This window comes from Agelaius phoeniceus, chromosome 18, assembly GCF_051311805.1.
Source record: "Agelaius phoeniceus isolate bAgePho1 chromosome 18, bAgePho1.hap1, whole genome shotgun sequence".
Lineage (NCBI taxonomy): Eukaryota > Metazoa > Chordata > Aves > Passeriformes > Icteridae > Agelaius > Agelaius phoeniceus.
In genome coordinates, this window is record NC_135282.1 from 11,172,180 (window position 1) to 11,192,003 (window position 19,824).

Sequence of the window (19,824 nt, forward strand, 5' to 3'; positions counted from 1 at the left end):
TTGAAGAGACCCTTCAGGATGATGAGAGACCCACAGAAGCACCTTGCTCACTGAGAGTGAGGAAAAGAAATGACTGTTGTGTTCTGACGTGGTGTTCCCTCATTACATCAGGAGAGTCACTCCTGCTTATCTTTGAAAGCTTTGACACAAAGAAAGATTTAACCTATTCCAGTCTGAAAACCTGCCTGACCTTTCAGTGCATACCTTTTGTATGCACTGAATTCAAGCAGTGAATCATTGGGTGCACCAACAGCCTGCAAAGCTTCCAGGTTTCTCTTTGGGCTGCAGATATGAGGATGTGGAGATGAGATATTCAGAGCCTTGACAAGGCTCCCTCCCCTTCCGACAGTCTTGTGGATGATGTTGGTTTCTGCTTAGTTTCTGTTTGTGGCCTACTGAAATAAAAAACCAATGAAGTTTGTTTCCACTGTACATAAAGATAGGAATTGTGTGGTTACTATTTTTTATATGCTGATTCTCCATCAGTGTTTCAAACCTTGGAATTTTGTTGGAGTGGCCACACCAGGAGCTGTGGACAGAGGCTGCAGCATTGCTCAGCCTCTGGGCTCTCCTCTGCAGAGGCTGGGGTGAGAACACAAGGCACAGGAGGGTAGATCAGTCCCTGACCAATGTTTTCTTTTGCTTGCCTCTGTAGGCTGACACAGAGATGGAATTCATGAAAACCAAACTTTTTGTTAGGTGCAAGGACCTGGAGGAAAATGCGTCAATCTCTGTAAGAAGTGCCATCTGCAGCCTATCTTAGGCAAACTGTGTCCTGAGAATTAAGGTTAGTAAATAAGTCTTTTATTTTCCACTGAAATACACAGCAGGGAAGGTCAGAACTAATGGGAATTTTGGATGCTCAGCAGCTTCCAGGGTTAATTTTTTCTCTGTTGGATTTAAAGCTAACATTTCACAGTCATGTAGGACAAACTGAAGAATGTGTTTGGGAGAGATGCCTAAACTATCAAAGGTAGCACTGTTTTATAAGATATAGCCGCTCAAACAATAGATTTTCAAATTTCACTCTTTCAAGTAATCTCATTGTATTATAGGTTCTTTGCTGCTTTTTATTAGCCACAATTACCACAGGGCAGTTTACCCAGGAGAAAATCGTTGCCAATGAGCAGAGTGCTAGCCCTTGATTTCATCTCCGAGGAAATAACACCTGCAAGATCAGGCAGACCTGCTGTGCTTCCCACGTCCTTGACTGCTTGTTCTGCTCAGTGTCGCTTCAAGGTCACATTTTACACCCAAAAGGCTGTAAATGAATAATGATTCCCTAGCATCAAGCAGGGAAAGGGACTCTCAGACATCCTCAGAGCCCAGAAATGTGTCTGGCACCCGGATGTATTGTTCTAAATACCCTGGATTTCTCTGACCCCTTCTAGCTCAAACAGAGGATCATGGGCATCATTTGGGGAAGCTGCCTTCCTCAGAGCTGTGAGGATCAGTCTGTAACCTGTGTGTTCCACATCTTTGTGACCACTTGCTTTGCTTAGCTTAATTCTGAAGTCAGAGGAGCAAATAAAGGGAGAGCAGACCCAAGCTCTGATGAACTTTGAACTTACTCAAATGTGAAACTGATTAGCTGGAATAGAGAGAGCCAGCACCATGGTCTAAACAGCCTGAAATTCAGCCCAGTAAGCTCCTGGCTCCAGGCCTTGTGTTCACATGCATCTTTACCTGTATCCATGTGAGAGATGGAAGCAGATTGAAGTTTTCCCCTCCCCAGAAACACAGGAGTGTTTCTCCATTGACTAATGCTGCTGAGCTGAGATGACACAGAGGTTGTCCCAGATCCTGGACCCCTGGGTTTTCCCCAGGTGCCAGGTCACTCCTCACAGATAATTGCTTACCATCATCACCAACTAAAAGAACTACATCTTCCATGACTAGATTTACAGGTACAACCACTTAAAAAAAAAAAAAAGTATTCACCCACAGTGAGGTAAATATGCAGGTTTATTGCAGCCAAGCCACTCCTTTCTGTGTCATTCCTTCTCAGACACCTGCTCGTGGATGTTAAAACCCCGAGCACCTTTGCAGGGACACTGAACTGGGAAATCTGCAGCACCTGTGACAGAGGAGCACTCTTTGGGAAAAAGTTGTCCAAGGAAAAGCAGCAGCTTCCACTTGTGTCCCATTGGAGACAAGTGAATCTGAAGTTATATATTAAGACGTAGGTGATGACAGCAGTTTATCATTAACTGGAACTCTGCAAGAAGCACATAAGGAGAGAAAGAAGAAGAAAGGCAGAGAAGCAGCCAGGATGGAATCCCTCGTAAGGATCAACAATGCTGCAGACATCTCCGTTATTGTTCTCTACTTTTTGGTAGTTCTGGCAGTGGGACTATGGGTATGTTGGGATTTTATTTTGTTTTTCTTAATGAGCAGGTAGATTATAGAGTCTTAGCAAAATAGCTTAGTAAGTGAGAATGTGTAATTAGATAAAGATTTTGATGCTTAATTGAAATAATTTACAAGTGCATGGTGGGCAAAATGTGGGCACTTATCTACATCAGAGGGGATGGTGACCCAGGGTGGCATCCCTTTGGGTGGATGGATGGAACCATGGGGAAGGTGCAGTGATGGGGTTTGTGTGGGATGGAGCCAAGAGATGCGATCGGTAAAGATCGGCCAGGGTCCCTCAGACACGGCTGCACTGAGAGGGGGCGTTTGGCCACGAGGGGATGCCCTGGGAAACAGCATGGAGGGGGGGAGCTGCAGGGCTGGGCAGGGACGGGAGGGGACGCCGGGTGCGCCGGGGTGGAGTGGCGGTGTGGCAGCACCGCAGCGCTGGGATGGGGACAGGGACGGGGACAGGGACAGGGACAGGGACGGGGACCGGGACGGGAACAGGGTGGGGACGGCAGAGGCGCCTCGGCCGAGGCAGCGGGTGCGGTTTGAGGGCAGCGTTGGCGGGGCTGTGTGTGGGCTCCAGGGTGCAGAGCCCCGGGGCTGTGTCAGGGTACGGAGCTGGGAGCAGGAGCAGGAGCAGCCCCGGGGCTGTGTCAGGGCACGGAGCGGGAGCAGGAGCAGCCCCGGGCTGTGTCAGGGCATGGAGCCGGGAGCAGGAGCAGCCCCGGGGCTGTGTCAGGGCACGGAGCTGGGAGCAGGAGCAGGAGCAGCCCCGGGGCTGTGTCAGGGCACGGAGCAGGAGCAGGAGCAGCCCCGGACTGTGTCAGGGCACGGAGCAGGAGCAGCCCCGGGCTGTGTCAGGGCACGGAGCAGGAGCAGCCCCGGGCTGTGTCAGGGTACGGAGCTGGGAGCAGGAGCAGGAGCAGCCCCGGGGCTGTGTCAGGGCACGGAGCGGGAGCAGCCCCGGGGCTGTGTCAGGGCACGGAGCAGGAGCAGGAGCAGGAGCAGCCCCGGACTGTGTCAGGGCACGGAGCTGGGAGCAGGAGCAGGAGCAGCCCCGGGCAGGGCTGGCAGCTCCTGTGCTCGGTGCCTCCAGCCCGGCCGGCAGCGCTGCGAGGGGAGCCCGGAGCCCCGGGAAGCAAAGCCCCGCGAGCCAGGGCAGAAAAGCAGCCCTGGGACCTGAGAGCTGAAGCGTTTGAGAGAATGAACCGATGCACTGAGCTCCAGGGGAAGGCACTGAATTCGGGTTTCCCTGGGGCAAGCCCTCCTGCTCACCTGAACACCTGACCAGTGACAAGCAGGGAGGAGGGGTTGCCCTTCAGGGATCCTCTGCTTTCCAGGAGCATCCCAGCAACATTCACAGTGCACAAAAGTCAGCTGCAGAACCAACATCTCTTTCTAACAATCTGGCAATATTTTGAGGGGCACCAACAATTTATGGTTGTGCAAAGTGGACACAAACTTTTCTTTGCCTCTTCAGCACAGGAGCAGAGGCCAAAAATACAGCTAAAAATCTGAAGCCCCAGTCCACCAGAACACCTTGTTGTCTGGCAGGAGGGAGCTGGGTCTTACCATGAGAGTCTGGCTGTTGCTGTAGTGAACTTCATGTTAAAGATCTCTGACAATAAAGGGCTGATCTCTGGCTTCTCGGGCCATTGTGTGCTGAGTTAATTCCTGGAAACTTTTCTTTCCAGCCATGAGGACGTTGTTACTGGACAAATACTTACCCAGTTGCTGTGTGTAGCTAAATGTAAATCCATCATATTTACTTCCTTTCTTCTACATCAGAAGAAAATATATGGATAATTTTCCCAGGTCTTCTTTCTTTATTTACCTGTTCAAAGTCCATCAGAGATGACAATGGAAATCCAGTAAATAATGGCTCAAGGTCATTAATAAAAATTGGAGGAACTTCCCTCTAAAGCCCATCCCTTGACAAAGACAACATGAGTTTGTAGAAAGGAAATTTTATCTGGCTTCTTCTTTTGGAGCTTCAGAGGGAATCAGGCACAATGCTGATATCACAACAAGGAAACAGACACCTGTAGGGGCAGGATGGTACTGAGTAAAAAAGCATAATTTCTGTATAATAATAAACTTGCACCTTTTGATGCCTGAAAGCAAAGGCTTTTCACCCCAACAAAAAATCCATGTGAGCTTTTACTTGAGTAATATTTTTTCTTGGTTAAATGTAATTTTATTTAGTGTTTCACACTATAATGAAAGGTGAAGGAATGAAACTTGAGTGTCTAATGCAGACCTAGATAAAAGAATAATTGTTCCATTGTATTATTGTATTGTATTCCATTGTATTTTCTTCATCATAAGGTTGTTCTTTTTAGCAGCTTTGTTTTTTTCACTTTACCCTGCCCGTGTGTTTTGTCATCCCTTCATTCAGGCATTGTTCTCAGCCTGTGTATAGCTTGCCTAGCACACTTGAGGTATGACTAAATCTTCCTTTTTGCCTTTTCCAGGCCATGTACTCCACCAACCGGGGCACAGTGGGAGGCTTCTTCCTGGCTGGACGGAGCATGGTGTGGTGGCCGGTGAGTGCTGAGTGTGTAAACCACAGCCTGTGCATCTGCCCTCCCCTGTCCTTGCACATCCAGAGCTCTGGGACACTGCTGAGGCTCTGGTGGCTTTGTTGTGTGGCTGCAAACCCAGCTCTTTCTCCAGCCAGTGGTGTCACAGGGCAGACTGCACAGAGAAAGCCACGGGATGGGCAGGGAAAAGTGCTGGGGGAAGTTGTCTGAGCTGGCTTGGTTATGTGATCAACTTGTTTGACTGTCAGTACATTGGTAATGGCAGGACAGACAAATCCAGTGCTTTGCCTTTCATCCCACTTTCAAACTTTTCAACATTTGGACTCTGTTCTTTTCATTGCACTCAAAGAAGCTGGCTCAGTTTAAGGTTATCACAGACAGGAATTAATTTACTGAAATTTTCCCCTTTATTGCTCTATTGTTTCTACTTTTGGTAACAAGTTCTGGTCTGTACAAGGAGAAAAATCCTGGAAATGTTCTGGTATGTTATTGGTAAAATATATTTTAAATGTATTTAGCTGTGGCTTACCTCGATTATCTTCTGTGGATCTCCATTATCTTCCAAGGCAGAGAGCAGAAGTCAAAGCTACAAAGTGTTTTTAGCCATCCATCCCATCAGGCCATTTGGCAGAAATGATGTTAGAAACAATTATCTATTCCTTCCTGATCATACAGTCTCTTTACTATGAAAAGCAGACAACTTAGACAAACCTGCATTTTCTGTATTACTGGAATACAGGACATGGAGTCGTGTTTTACATGATTCCATTTGTTTGAATGGAATTCCTCAACACTTCTGATCTTGCATTCAGTCTCAGAAGCTGTTTCTGCACTTCATTAAGGTTTGGGAGTCAAGACTCCACACACATTGATTCAGTTACAGGACCAGAAGACTGAGAGTAAATATTGATTCCCTAAAGATTTAGGAATTTTTTTGAAGTAGGCTGCAGAAATACCCACACACCTTTCAATGCTGTGCTTCAGGGAGCTGCCCTCTGCCTTTAGAAGGCATTGGGACAGCCTCTGTAAGGACATGAAGGATTCAAGGCCAATGGCAGTAAAAGGTTTCTTCATCTGATGTAGTAGATCTAAGAAAATTCAGGTTCCTTTGGAAGACTGAGGAAAGAGAAAGTTTCCAAGTTATTTTAAGATAAAAACCATTATTCTGGGGGAAGAGAAGGAAACCTAACAGATTACTCTACTCAACTGTCACTTTAGTCAGGGGGCTGGTTTGAACCTTGTGCAATTGTGTCTGCCTGGCAGGGGATATGAAATCCTTTTGTGCAGATGGAAATGGAGATGGAGGCAGCAGGACAGCCAAACTCACCATAGGAACGTTCTGTCCTGCTCCAGTGGCCCTGAGAACTCCTCATGATCCCCTGAGACCTGGGGGAGAGGATCTGACACTGCTCCTCTGCCCACACAAACCCACAGAGCCTGCAAGCTCCCCTCCTGCAGTGGGAACCCAGCAGGGACCAGCCACAGCCCCTGCCAGGATCCCCTCCCTCCTTCCCAGACTCTGGGAGCTCAGTGTGGACAGAGTGCTCATCCTCAGTGCACTCCCAGACCTCCTCTTCAGTCCTTCCCTCTGGAATGCCAGGAGGGGCTTCCCATGCCATAAAAATGAGCCCTTCTTGCTATTCTTCCTCCTATCACTCAAAATAAACAAAGAACAAGCACTCCAAAACCACAAACTAAATACTATGTCAGCAGCACCATCCTGGAAAGTTTGCCTTGGATAAAAAGAGCTTCCAAAACACCAATTCTCACAACTTAGCAGGGAGATGGGATGTCAGTCACCCAGAGCAAACTGGGCTGAAATGAGGAGGAAACCAATGAAAGTATAGAAAGTTTAGTCAGAGATGTGATCTCAGCTCTGCAGCTGCTGAAGCTGAGTGTGATGTTTTACTTTGTGCTTTGACTCCTCTTTTGAGCCAAGTCAGGGCTACCCTGGAATGGTTCTGGATGGCCTCAGTGCATTTCCACAGAAAGGGTGGGGGCACTTGTTTTGCAAGAGGGCTCTTGTTTGTCAGATTTCTCCCCTGCCATTTCAGAATAATGACCCTTGTCATGTAATTGCTTTCTGGAACAGAACAAAATGAAGAAAAAAATCCTTCCACAAACTTGGTATAAACTTAATTCCCCTAAGCTAATTGTATTTTTCAGTTGTTGTCTGTATTCCCTGCTCTGCAGGGCACCCACAAGTGGCATTTCTGACCCTAGAGGGAAGGAGGCTCCTCAGCAGTGTGCTAGGATCTCTTACTGACAAACTGGGAAGGGATTCTCTTCACTTGAACCATACAATATCTGTGCTTTGGGAGACTAGAGGAGACCCTGGTAATGAAGGCCTAGAGATTATTCCTGCCTTCAGTATGGACTTTGAATGTTTGTGGTCACTGGCTAACTGTGATTGTGATTTGATTTCTCAATGTATAAAGTAGGACCACGACACATCCTGGGCCAAGTCTGTCCTGCTTGGGCTCTGATTGCTCTGCTCCAGCAGAATCCAGGAAAGCTGCTCAGCATTTTGCAGAACCAAGCCCAGAGATAATTTTCTGGCGGAGGTGAGAGTTCACTTCACTGGAGTCACTGTCCTAGGCAGTGGCTGAGCCATCTCAGCAGTTCCCTGGTTAATTAGGGATAAAGGTGTATAAGAGCATTCTCCCAGATTACCCCAACCTGAAACCTGCTGTTGGTTAGTCATAACATAAGCAATGCTTACGAACTGCTGTGCCCTTTCCACTGTCTTTTTATGGAGACTGACTGAAGAATCTTCAAGGAAATGGTTATGGTCTCTTGGGCTTTGGGGAAATATCTTCAGGAAAGACTCATGGCTCCTTGAACCCTCAGAATCAGCTCTGCTTTTCCAAAAAGACCCAGAGAAGCTCAAGGCAAGTGACAGCTCTGTAGCAAAGGGGCCTTGCCAGCTTCAGCTTCCTTTGGCAGGTGAAGGAGTTGGGTTCAGCCAAATGCTTCCTGCCACTGTAGGACATGAAGTCTCTGTTCCTGCACAACAGTCAGCTTGGGTAGCAGCCACTCTCACAGGATTAACAGCTCTTCATGCACCATTTTAAAAATCTCCAACTTTTGAAGCTTTCCTGCTTTTGAATTTTCTTCTTCAGGTTCTGGAGTTTTGCAGACAGATCTGTCTGCACAAAATTATGGGTTACCTTCTACACCTCAGATCCTGAGGCAAGAATAGGGCAAAGAGCATCTGCTGGGATGTGGAGCCAGCTCTGCTAGAGACATTTACTGAACAGTGGTGCAGGGCCAAGGGCACTCCAAAGAGAAATGTAACTCAGCTTGTTTCTGCTCATGTACATTTAGATCTTTGTGAGACAGATAAGAATTAGGGGAAAAAGCCCAACAGATTCTTGCTTCAGCTGTGCTCAGCTAATCTTTGTGGCCATCAGAACTGACCACTGCCATGATTTCTCTGATCTTTGCAGCCAAGTAAGTTTTACATAGTCTCAGGATTTTGCCCACTTGCTGAATCTGACACTGCTATAAGGAAGCAGGAACCAGGAACAACAATTCTGCTGTGAATAAGATTTGCATTTGCTTTTCTTAGGTAAAGTAGAATGAAAAATTACCTTGTCAAGTTCCATGCAAAAAAAAAAAAATAGTGTTAAATCAATAGTTTTCAGGGTAAAAAGAATAATGAAGTAATCAAAGCAAAGCTCTGATAGAAAAGTAGAAGTTGAGTGAAATGGATTTCTACAGAATCTGTGAGACTTTCCAGCTGGCTGGGAGGTGTTTCTGTCTCAGAGCACAAAGTGGGGAGGTGTCAGATCCTCCTGAGCCTGAGCTGTCCCAGGTTTGTTGGAGCACAGACATTTTGATGATTATTGTCCATCCATCCCTCCCTTAGTGCACTGGGAATTGTAAAGATGTGGTTTAATTGGGTAATAATGCAATTAGTAGAATTTTCAGATTAATTGGGAAAGAAGAATAAACCCCACATTTCCTTCTTTGGGTCTCAGAGCCTTGGAAGTGTGGCAGTAATTTTGCTTTGTACTGATTTTTCCAAAGGGACTGAGGGTGATCCCAAAAGCTCAGGCAGGAAAGGTAATGCCTCAGCATCAGAGTGAAGTCACATGGTGCAGGGTAGAGCTGTTGGTTAAAGAAAAGCATGAACGGCCTCAAGGAGCAGGAATGAGAAATGTGTCAGGGAAGAGGGATTTGAGAAGAGAGAGACCTCAGGGATGGCTCAGGGGCCTGTGGGGTGAGAGGATCCCCTGTGTCTAAGGATCAGTGGAAGGGTTTGGAACTGAGCTGATGCCTCCAGGGATGGGCAGGGGAGGTCCTGGCAGGGAGAGGAGCCCAGGCTGTGCATTCTGCACCCACCCAGCTGGGAATGGCAGGGCCAGGACGTCACTGCATCCTCCACTTCATGAGGAGAGCAAGGTGAAAGAGTTAATGAATAACAGGAAAAAACACAGTGATCATCATCTGCTTCAGGGTGGTGGTACTTCTGCTGAACAGAGTGCTCTTGTTAGGGCCTGACCTCTTAAAATTTATTAAAAGAGTTAATGTTCCACATTTGCCTCAGGTTAGTCCAGGTTTTTTATCCTCTTTCCCTCTTAGCAGCTTTTGTCCCTTTCAACCATCTCTGTTCTTCACCTTTCCTGCTAGCTCTGTCCTTAAAGCCAATTCACTCACACATTCTCTGAGCACAGGTAACACTGCCAGAAGATTGTTTCCCTCTGCCATTCCCAGTTTCAGCCCAGAGTTTCTAAGATGTTCAGCAGCATCTACCAATGGCAAATCAAGAATTCCATGAATCAGCCTTCCCAGTACAGAAATCCCACAGCAGTGAGTTCTCCAGCAAGGCAGCTCAGGCCCAGAGCCCATCTGCCTTCTTTCCTCATCCTTAAAATATGGCAGATGGGAAATTTCTCTGTCCCCTCTGGCATCAGCAGCCAGTGGGGTGTGAGGGTACTTGGTCAGCACTCTTCTTGCTGTGCCCATGCTGCAGATTTAAGGGTAATTGCATTTTCCTGCCTATGAAGCCCTGTTCTCCCTTCCCAGGTGTATGACATAACTGAAACTTATTTTTAAAATTGCATCCATTATTAGTTTATGTTGATCTTCAAGTTCTGCTGCACTGGATGTTCCTAATTCAGAGAAAGAAAAATAAGGATGTGAATGTGGGATCTGCATTCACATTGTTTTGTCCTTGCACTGGTCCTGAATGTGTTGGTAGTTTTGCATTGGTTTGGTTTGGTTTTGTATTTTCCTTTCAGTACAATATTATTTTAGATAAATCTGAGAGCACAGCATCAGCAGCATTGCCTGCAGTGTGTCCTGGGGCTCCAGGCACTGAGCCAAAGCTTCTGCCTGTCAGTTCTCAAAGTTCCTCTTCAGCTGCTTTTGTTACTTGGATCTGCCTTTAAGCTTTTGAACCAGGAGAGGGAACACATTAAATAAAATCAGAGATTAATGTGGTTAATATTTTCTGGTGATTGCATTTCTAGTAACCTAGATTTAAGTTTAATCATTTATCTCCAAGGCAAGTGTTGGGCAACAGTGCTAATGCTTAGTAAAAGTGATAATTTTTTCTTCACTATCATTTCTGGAAAACTGTTGCTCTCACCAAGAGGTTAGAAGAAACAGAGGTCTTTTGTTTGCCAATGTTTGTTACAAAACTTATCAGTCCTGTAGAAATGACATATGATCCACTGGTTACAGTTCTGTAGGGCACAACTGGCTTTTAGAAATGTGTAAAAACCCCAAATCCAGAACTGAGTGAACTTAGAATCATAAATTTCCTGTCCCAGCAAAAGAACAGTTTGTCTGCAGAAAAAGACTTGAAGAAATCAGGAGATCAAACTGATGGAAGAGAAAAGCCTGGAAAAGAAAGAGTGGAACCCTCTGAATTTTATTTGTGTGTTGCAAATTAAAATAGGGCAGGATAATCTATTTGTTATCAGAGATCAGGGTTGTGGGTTGAAGAGTGTGGTTGCTATTTCTGGCTATGCCATAGCTCTGTAGAATGAATCTGCTCTGCAGGGGTGGATTTTAGGATGAAATCCTTCATCCTCCCAAAACTCAGGGGATTGTCCCTGTGCTCCCAGACACGTTGATTGAGTATTTGCTGCTATTCAAATGACAGCAGCAATGATCCTTGTGGGTCCCTTCCAGCTCAGGATATTCCATGATTCAAATGAGAGTATTGGAGAAGGTCAGCAGAAATTCCCTTGCCTGCTTTCTATGTGGTTTTCTTTTTAGCCCTGTTTATTGTTGTTTTAGCTTTCAGAGGATGTAAGAAAAAATAGAGAAGAATAGAAAAATGTTCACTTCATTTTTTCATCTCAGAACTCTTCCAGCTTCCTTGTCCTCTGCCCACAATACTCAATCCAATCCAACCTCATTTTTATGCCTGACTTCTCACCCTGCATCCTTCAGTGCCTGATCCAGTAAATCATCACTGGGTATTTCTGCTGCCTTTGATGTGTTCATTTGGAGGAAATGAAGCTCATTCCTTTTCATCTTTTCTATTGTCTAAGATACTTGATTAAGAATTAGATCTTTGTGAATGGCTCCTGCCTGTCTGCAAACCAACAGGAACCTTTCATTTTTTAATCTCTCCCTGTTCATCAATTCCCATGTTCTCCCCACTGTTCTGTTTGTATGATCAGTGCAATATTTGGGGGTCCTAAAGATCCAGCACTTCTTAAATATAACTCCTTGATTTACTATTGCTCCTACCTTCCACTTTCTCAGCAGACATTCCTGCTCTGCAGCTTTCAGAATTTAACTCAGTAATCAAATTCCTTTTGCTAAAAGTGAGCCAAGCCCAGCTCTCAGCAGGGGCACATTTGGATGCACAGGCTGTGCAATATGGAACAGCTCTGACAGGTGGGGGTGCCCTGCTCATTTCCTCCTTGAACAAGGAAGATCACAGTCTTCTCCCCTGACTGCCTGGATATCACCCCAATGCCAGTTTGGCAAGTTTTGCAAACATTTAAAATTCTATATTGGTGGAATGTATTTTTTGACTCAGCTGGAAGATATTTGATTCACCATCCTATTCTCCCTCAGTGCTGTGGATGTGATCCTGGGGGCTCTGGTTTCAGTGGGAGCCCTGAAATCCATCAAGGAATTGATTGTGAGTCCTTGTCATCAGCCCCAGCAGCACAGACAGTTCAATGTGCCACATGAAGGGGAGTTTTAGCAGTTCCCTTGAACATAAGAGCCAACTTTTGTTTTTTCTCTTTGCAGATTGGTGCTTCTCTGTTTGCCAGCAACATTGGCAGTGGGCACTTTGTGGGAATAGCAGGAACAGCAGCAGCTGGAGGAATTGCCATTGGAGGATATGAGTGGAATGTAAGTGGCATATATGTCAGGGAAATACTTGTGACATCTGGATTATCTGCAGAGCTTAATCAAACCAGCATTGCCTAGTCATTTAGGATGGTCAAAGTTTGTACTTGGCAATGCTTGTTTTCTGCACAGACCAGTAAGAGCCAATGTAATCTAGTACTTAACCTTTCTAAGCCACTGGAAAAGGTGACACTTTTCAGTCGAGGCTTTTTAAAGAGTATTTGAACCAAATAAGTTGGTTAATAAGTTGGTCTCTTCTATGCATATATTTTTAGTACTTTTAAAGTATTAGTGAACAACATTTTCAGACTGCAGGATGCTGGGAAGAATTTATCAGGCAATCCATGGTCATTTTTGCAGCATTTTGTTATGTAGAAATTATTGAAGAGGCTTTGATTTCTTCACAGGCTGTAAGGAATTTTGAACATCCTCCACAAGCATCTGCATTCCAGAAATCTTTTCCTCTTTACCTTCTCCCTCCTGTAATTATGCTCGTGTTTTGCTTATGGCTGCAGTGCAGGGTAGAGCTGTCATGCATCACTGTATGTATCAGTGACAGACAAATGAGCTTCCCGGAGTGGCAGGGTCGGTGTGAACGGAGACTCCCTGAAGCCCTGCGCCCATTTCCTTGTGCTGTCAGCCGTGAGGGTGCGGCTGACAATGTCCTTGTTGTGCCTCATTCACCCTCGGGGAGGGAATTAGCCATGACACAAAGGGCCCAATGAGCCTCCACAGGTCGATACTTCCCTCGTGTTTACTTCTGGGCAGCGAAAGAATCCTCCCAGCCTGCGGGATTTGGCTTTGTTCCTTAGCAGGTAAATGGTTCTTGCAAATGTTCAAGTGCTGGTATGATGAAACTGTTGAAGGACAAAGCTTAAAATGAACCGAGATGTGCAGTTATCTGTCAGCTCCCTCTTTGATTTTATCAGGCCTATGGCAGACCTGATTCTCCTTCTTTTTCCAGCAGAACAAAGCAAATCAAATCAGGACACAAATCTCTAGGGTCCAGATCCTTCTTCAACCATCACTAACATTAATCTCCTGAGAGGCTCCTGCTGGACCAGTATCAGCACACAGGGAACAGCAGGGCTTGCTTGGGAAGCAGCAATGAGCTCTGGGGGTGTTTGAGCAGACACAACTGCAGAGTTCATGACTTACAGTGGCACAGCTAACACACATAACAGAAGTAATGAAAATAATACTAAATTTGACTGTTGTCATCCTTGTGTATCCCTGTTCCATTCAAATTATTTCTATTTTGTATCAGAATGACAGCAGAAGCTGACCAAGTATCTTGTCCATCTTACAGTTCTGACCTAAGGGCAGAACTTAAAAGATACAGTGTAAAAGCCCTCTAAGCCCTGTGGACAAAATACATACAGAGTGCAGCTCTGAGGGCAGGAATTTGTTTTGTGTTTGTTGATTTAAGTATGTACAACTTGATATTGGACAGCATTCCAGCCATTTAAGTCAGCAAACTGTGGCACTGCTAGAAGTAAGATCAGTAGTTCACAGAATACACATGGATACACAAAATATATTATTAAATTGTAATATAGCAATACCAAATATTTTACAAATTGCCTGTGGTGCATCCTGTACAGTCTGAAATTGTTGGAAAGCATTCAGCCATGCTGGGCTTGCTCTGAAGAGAGCTGGGATAGTCTGGTGCCACTGCTGGAGTTGGGATTCAATGCCAGAGGGCAATCCTGTAGATGGAGAAATCAGCTGGTCTTGTAGAAAACACATAATCATGTGGGCTTCTTTGGGACAGCTAGCAGGAAACCCAGGCTGCATTATACCTGATGAAGTGTTTAGCCAAGATTCCATCCCCAAATTTTCAGCTGTAAATCAAAGGACAGAGCAGAACCTCCTCCCCCCAGACCCCTGCAGGGCCCAGGTTTTTGGGATTTCCCTGGTCTCCAGCTGCTGTTGGCTCTGATAAATGGTTTTGGGAGCAGTGTCTAGAGCTAATTCAGTTGATCTTGTCTTGGCTGCAGGCTCTGATATTTGTGGTGATTCTAGGATGGATCTTTGTACCCATCTACATCAAGGCTGGGGTAAGTCAAACCACTACATTACCTTTGTCTTTGCTGCTCATTTCTGCAGCTCAGGGCTGGAGTGCAGCAAACTCATTATGAATGGCACGAGATCCCAGTGTGCCAGAGCAGCACTTTGTTATTTTTGTGTACTTGAAAAATGAGGATTCTGTGTTCTGAGACCTGAGCTGAGAAGTACTTGGTGCTCTCTCCTTGTTCTCCTTTGATTCCTGGAGCTGCTCTTCCTTCAAACTGCAATTACAGTCTCCTCATTTTGAGCTCCACTCTCAGAGTATCTGAGTACCAAAAGTCTTCCTCTGATTTGATTTGTGGCTGTTCCCCATTATCTGAAAGCTTCCCTGCCTCCCCAGGTGGTGACAATGCCAGAGTACCTGAGGAAGCGTTTTGGTGGGAAACGGATCCAGGTGTACCTGTCAGTGCTGTCCCTCATCATTTATGTCTTCACAAAGATCTCAGTAAGTCAAACTTCTTCAATTTCTTCCATTCTACACTGATCTAAAGAAAAGAAATGCCCTTTTACAGCATTGCTCTCACAGCTGCTCAACCATTTCAGGTTTGGAGCTCTTGGCTGAATGAACAACTGTAAAAATGTGATTTTGTGTTTTCTTTGTTCTGTCCAGTGACACTTTGTGCTGCAATCCAAGGTTTTTGCTTCCTGGCAGTGTCTCTTGCTGCTTGTTGTGCTTTGTCCTCTTTTTAAAAGTTTTAGGGTTTACTTTTACATTTGCTCTCTTCTAGAAAACATCAGTGTGGAGGGAAATTTGCATTGTATTATGGTCTGTTATCTTAGGGGTCTGTGAAACCCAGGGCAGGAATTTTTGTCCCTAGATTCATATTTATCTGTTTTAGTATCCTCTGGTGGACATGCCATCAGTAATATAGATGAGGGAAAAGAGCAAGGGACAAAAAAAGAATAACAAAAATTAGAAAATGGAAGAGTGGGGAAGTGGAAATGAGGGAAATTGTAACAGCTGAGGTGAAAGGAGGGAAGAGGAGATTCTTTTAATGGGCAAGTGATTGGTGTAAACTTTAAGGTACTATGAAGTTAATGGTTATTAAGCAAATGGATGTGTTTCTGTGGAGTAGTAAAGGGAGCTTGTCTTGAAAGTCCCAAGCTTCTAGGGAAGTCCACAGTTCAGGCATACTTCAGTCTGTTGTTTTGCAGAAGTTGTCATGGCAGATTAGTCTTTGCCCTCTGAATGGGAGCTGAGTGATAATAGTGCAATTTAAGCTAAAAGATTGGCCTTTTGCTCTCATTCTCACATTATAACTGATCCTTAGAGAGGTTATAAATTAAACAGGTTGGTAGCACGAACTGGCCTCAGAGCTGGATTTCTGGATATTTCAAAGGGATTAGAGAGTTTGCTGTAGTTGTGCTCAACTGTCAGAATCAGAACTCCTGGGTACAACACAGAGTTCTGCACGTTCCAGCAGCAGAGAAACTCCTCCAGTCAGAGGCTCACAGCCCTTTTCAGCCCCACATGTTGGTGCTGAGCCTATCAAGGTGTTACACAGGTTCTGAATTTACCATCCAGCTTTGATTTCCAGCCTGTGTCACGCCTGAGGCTCTGATTATGGGATTTTTCACTGTTTCAGTTGGAGTGTCCTGTTTCCAGGAAAAACTGGAATTTATGGAAACTTAAATGTTCTGCATTTAAGCTTCCAGTGTGGTCCTGATGATCAAACACCCTCTCCATAGCCCAGGATCCACAGAGCAGCAGCAGCAGGGGTTACCTGAGCCCCAGTGTAGCCATGATGATCAAACACCCTCTCCATAGTAGGGATCCATAGAGCAGCAGCAGGGTTTACCTGGGTCCCAGTGTGCTCCTGATGATCAAACACCCTCTCCATAGCCCAGGATCCACAGAGCAGCAGCAGCAGCAGGGGTTACCTGAGCCCCAGTGTAGCCATGATGATCAAACACCCTCTCCATAGTAGGGATCCATAGAGCAGCAGCAGGGTTTACCTGGGCCCCAGTGTGGTCCTGATGATCAAACACCCTCTCCATAGCCAAGGATCCACAGAGCAGCAGCAGGGTTACCTGAGCCCCAGTGTGGTCCTGATGATCAAACACCCTCTCCATAGCCCAGGATCCATAGAGCAGCAGCAGCAGGGGTTACCTGAGCCCCAGTGTGGTCCTGAGGATCAAACACCCTCTCCATAGCCCAGGATCCACAGAGCAGCAGCAGCAGGGCTTACCTGGGCCCCAGTGTAGCCATGAGGATCAAACACCCTCTCCATAGTAGGGATCCATAGAGCAGCAGCAGGGCTTACCTGAGCCCCACTCCACCATTGGCCCACCCCAGCTTCCCACCACCCCCTTAATTCCAGGTGTTTGTGGGGAAGGGCCATGGAGCTGGGTCTCTGTGCAGGTGACAATCATGGTGCTCAATTTCCTCTAAGCATTTCTTTGGTTTCCCTCAGCTGCCCTGAGCAGCTCTGGCAGTGTCTGCCTGTCCAGGTGGGATTCCTGCAGTACAGACAGGTCCCTGCACTGCTGCCCCAGGTGCTGCCTTTGGGTGGGCAGGATCTGCCCAGCCCTGATTCCCTTGCTCTGTCTGGCCCAGGCTGGCAGAGCAGGCAGTCCCTGGAGGTTTCAGGAGCTGTCAGGGGAGCTCACAGGAGGTTTTGTGTGCCATGCTGTGCAGAGCAGGGAGGGAGGGCAGGGCTGTTCCCTGTGGGCTGCAGGGAGCCGTGCTGGGGGGAGAGGCACAAGCAGAGCTCCCTCCCCACAGACACGTTGGAATCCAACACATCCACGTGCTGACAGAGCCATTGTGCTTTACTCCCTGCAGAGCTGCCTTGGCAAACACTCCCTTGTGATCTCTGGAGCTCTCAGGTTTGTTAGAGAAGGATGGGCTGCTGCCCTGCCCTGAGTGGGTCACACCCACCAGCAATTCCCACTGCCTCTGATCCTTGTAGAAGAGTGGCATCTCTTGCTTCTGGGGTAGTTATTTCATGTGCTTCTTCCTTGCTGGGTTGAAATACTATGGAGTGCACTTGATAAGAGAATTGTAACAATGCTTTCTAGGGAGCAGTATCACAGATCAGGTCGTGTGGCTCCTGCTCTGCTCTCTGGCACAGTGCCACCCCCCGTGAGGATCAGATTCCCTTTGCACACCTCTACAATGTCCTTGCCATTGCTCTTTCCCTGCACATTTTCTGGGGGTTTTGTTGATTTCTTACCTTGCTTTGTGGCTAATCAGCCACCTGACAGACAAGAACATGCTGCAGGGAGTGCCTCCTTGGGATCAGGACACAGGTGATTTTTGAGCCCAAAGGATTTCTGTCATTCAGGGACCTCACCTGTTCCTGCTCCCTAAGTGTGCAGCACATTGTGAGTAGTGCCCAGAGCAGCTTGCAGAGGCTTTTTAGCCATCAGTGTTGATGATATTGGTCATTATACCAAAGGAAATGGCCTGGTAAAAATAAAGTCTTGATGGACAGTAATAGACTAAGTTATGACAAGACAAAAAGGAATTAAGGTCTGAATGGTTTTGAAGAGATCAGAAATCATAAACTGGAATTTCTAAATCTGTTACAGCATTTTCTCTCTGTTCATTGTGCATCATTTCAGTAGGAGATCTATGGGCAAAGACTTTCCAGGGAAAGAGGAAGAGAAGAATTACCTTCTCCTAGGAGTGCACATTGCAGGGGGGAGAGCAGGTGCCCCTGCTCTGGCACCCACAGGATAAACTCAGCTGGCACTTGGAGTGGAAAGGAAAGAGTGACTCTAATCAGAGATTAGCTGAAGATTGTCTATAGAAAAGTATGAATGGAGAAACAGGGAAATATTGGAAGGCAATAATCTTACTGGGGAGGAGCAGTGAAGCTGGAAGACACCTCAGCAATTTGAAGAAGCTGATACATTTCTCAGAATGCTCAATAATTAACTATACATTTCTTTGTGGGAATCAGTTTAGGCTCATCAATATTTAATGATATGTAGGCTAAACTAAAGCCAAGAACAATAAAAGGAATGTCTGGAACATAGACTAATTAGTGGTGTGAAAAGATAGGAAACAGATTGCCATAGAGAAACGAGGCAAAGGATACGGTCTGACAGCCACCGGGGTTAGAGCTACAGCTCCTGGTTCCCAGTGCCAAACGAAGGGCTCTAAGAAATCTGCTCCAGAGGCACTTGTGGGGGTGGGAGCTCTGCTGTGACTCCCACTCTGCTCGCAGGAGCAGCTGTGTGCTGCCAGCACAGTGGGGCTGCCCAGGTCCAGCCCCTTCCTCCTCCTCCAGCCGGAAGCAGCGCGAGCTCCTGCCCTGCAGGCTCACTTTGTGTCCCGGCAGTGAAGATGGTTTTACACTCTGGGATCTCCCAGGCTGCTTCCCTCCCTGCGGGGTGTGTGCCCTGCCCTGCTCTGCTCTGCTCTGCCCGGGGCAGCAGCGGGGCTGGGCTGTGACCCCCGGCCGGGCCGGCCCCTGGAGCCCCCGCAGGGCTCGGGCAGAGCTGTGTGTGTCTGTCTGCCCCAGCTGTGTGTGTCTGTCTGCCCCAGCTGTGTGTGTCTGTCTGTCTGCCCCAGCTGTGTGTGTGTCTGTCTGCCCCAGCTGTGTGTGTGTCTGTCTGCCCCAGCTGTGTGTGTGTCTGTCTGCTCCAGCTGTGTGTGTCTGTCTGCCCCAGCTGTGTGTGTGTGTCTGTCTGCCCCAGCTGTGTGTGTCTGTCTGCTCCAGCTGTGTGTCTGTCTGCCCCAGCTGTGTGTGTGTCTGTCTGCCCCAGCTGTGTGTCTGTCTGCCCCAGCTGTGTGTGTGTGTCTGTCTGCCCCAGGTGTGTGTGTCTGTCTGTCCCAGCTGTGTGTGTGTCTGTCTGCCCCAGCTGTGTGTGTGTCTGCCCCAGCTGTGTGTCTGTCTGTCTGCCCCAGCTGTGTGTCTGTCTGCCCCAGCTGTGTGTGTCTGTCTGCCCCAGCTGTGTGTGTGTGTCTGTCTGCCCCAGCTGTGTGTGTGTATGTCTGCCCCAGCTGTGTGTGTCTGTCTGTCTGCCCCAGCTGTGTGTGTGTGTCTGTCTGCCCCAGCTGTGTGTGTGTGTGTCTGCCCCAGCTGTGTGTGTCTGTCTGCCCCAGCTGTGTGTGTGTCTGTCTGCCCCAGCTGTGTCTGTCTGTCTGCCCCAGCTGGTGACCCCAGGGGTTCTTGCTGCCAGCTGTGGATGGCACTCCCTGTGCAGAGCCCCCCATGGGCACTGGGGATGCAGAGCAGCCCATGAGCTGCATGCTCAGGAGCAGCCTCTGATGAAAGCAGAATTTACAGTAAGGCATCACAAGTGCACCGGGGCAGGTTATTCTGATTGCAAACTTGTGTAAATACCATTGATGCCAATTATCTCTAAATCAGGAAGTGATTTAATGGGATTAACGGCCCAGTGTTACTTTGAAACCTGAACAATTCCTTCCTTACGCAAGAGCTAAAGGTTTCCTCTCTTTGCCAACTGCTGTCAGTTCTTCTGACAGGAACTTAAAAATAGAAACCATATAAGATGTTTGCCTTTAATGCAAATGCAGCATTTGTCCTGAGCCAGCAGGAAGAGCTACACC

At 47.0% G+C, this 19,824-nt stretch overlaps 1 protein-coding gene across 1 annotated transcript in view; it reads left to right on the plus strand.

Annotated features, from left to right (window-relative positions):
* Window positions 1-662: 662 nt before the first annotated feature.
* Window positions 663-19,824, plus strand: part of SLC5A1 (solute carrier family 5 member 1) — a 29,567-nt gene continuing 10,405 nt past the window's right edge. Inside the window, exons 1-5 of the mRNA XM_054645572.2 lie at window positions 663-787; window positions 4,836-4,907; window positions 12,129-12,233; window positions 14,231-14,290; window positions 14,641-14,745. Coding sequence (XP_054501547.2) covers window positions 4,839-4,907; window positions 12,129-12,233; window positions 14,231-14,290; window positions 14,641-14,745 — 339 coding nt within the window. The 5' untranslated portion in view covers window positions 663-787; window positions 4,836-4,838. The remainder of the gene's footprint in view (window positions 788-4,835; window positions 4,908-12,128; window positions 12,234-14,230; window positions 14,291-14,640; window positions 14,746-19,824) is intronic.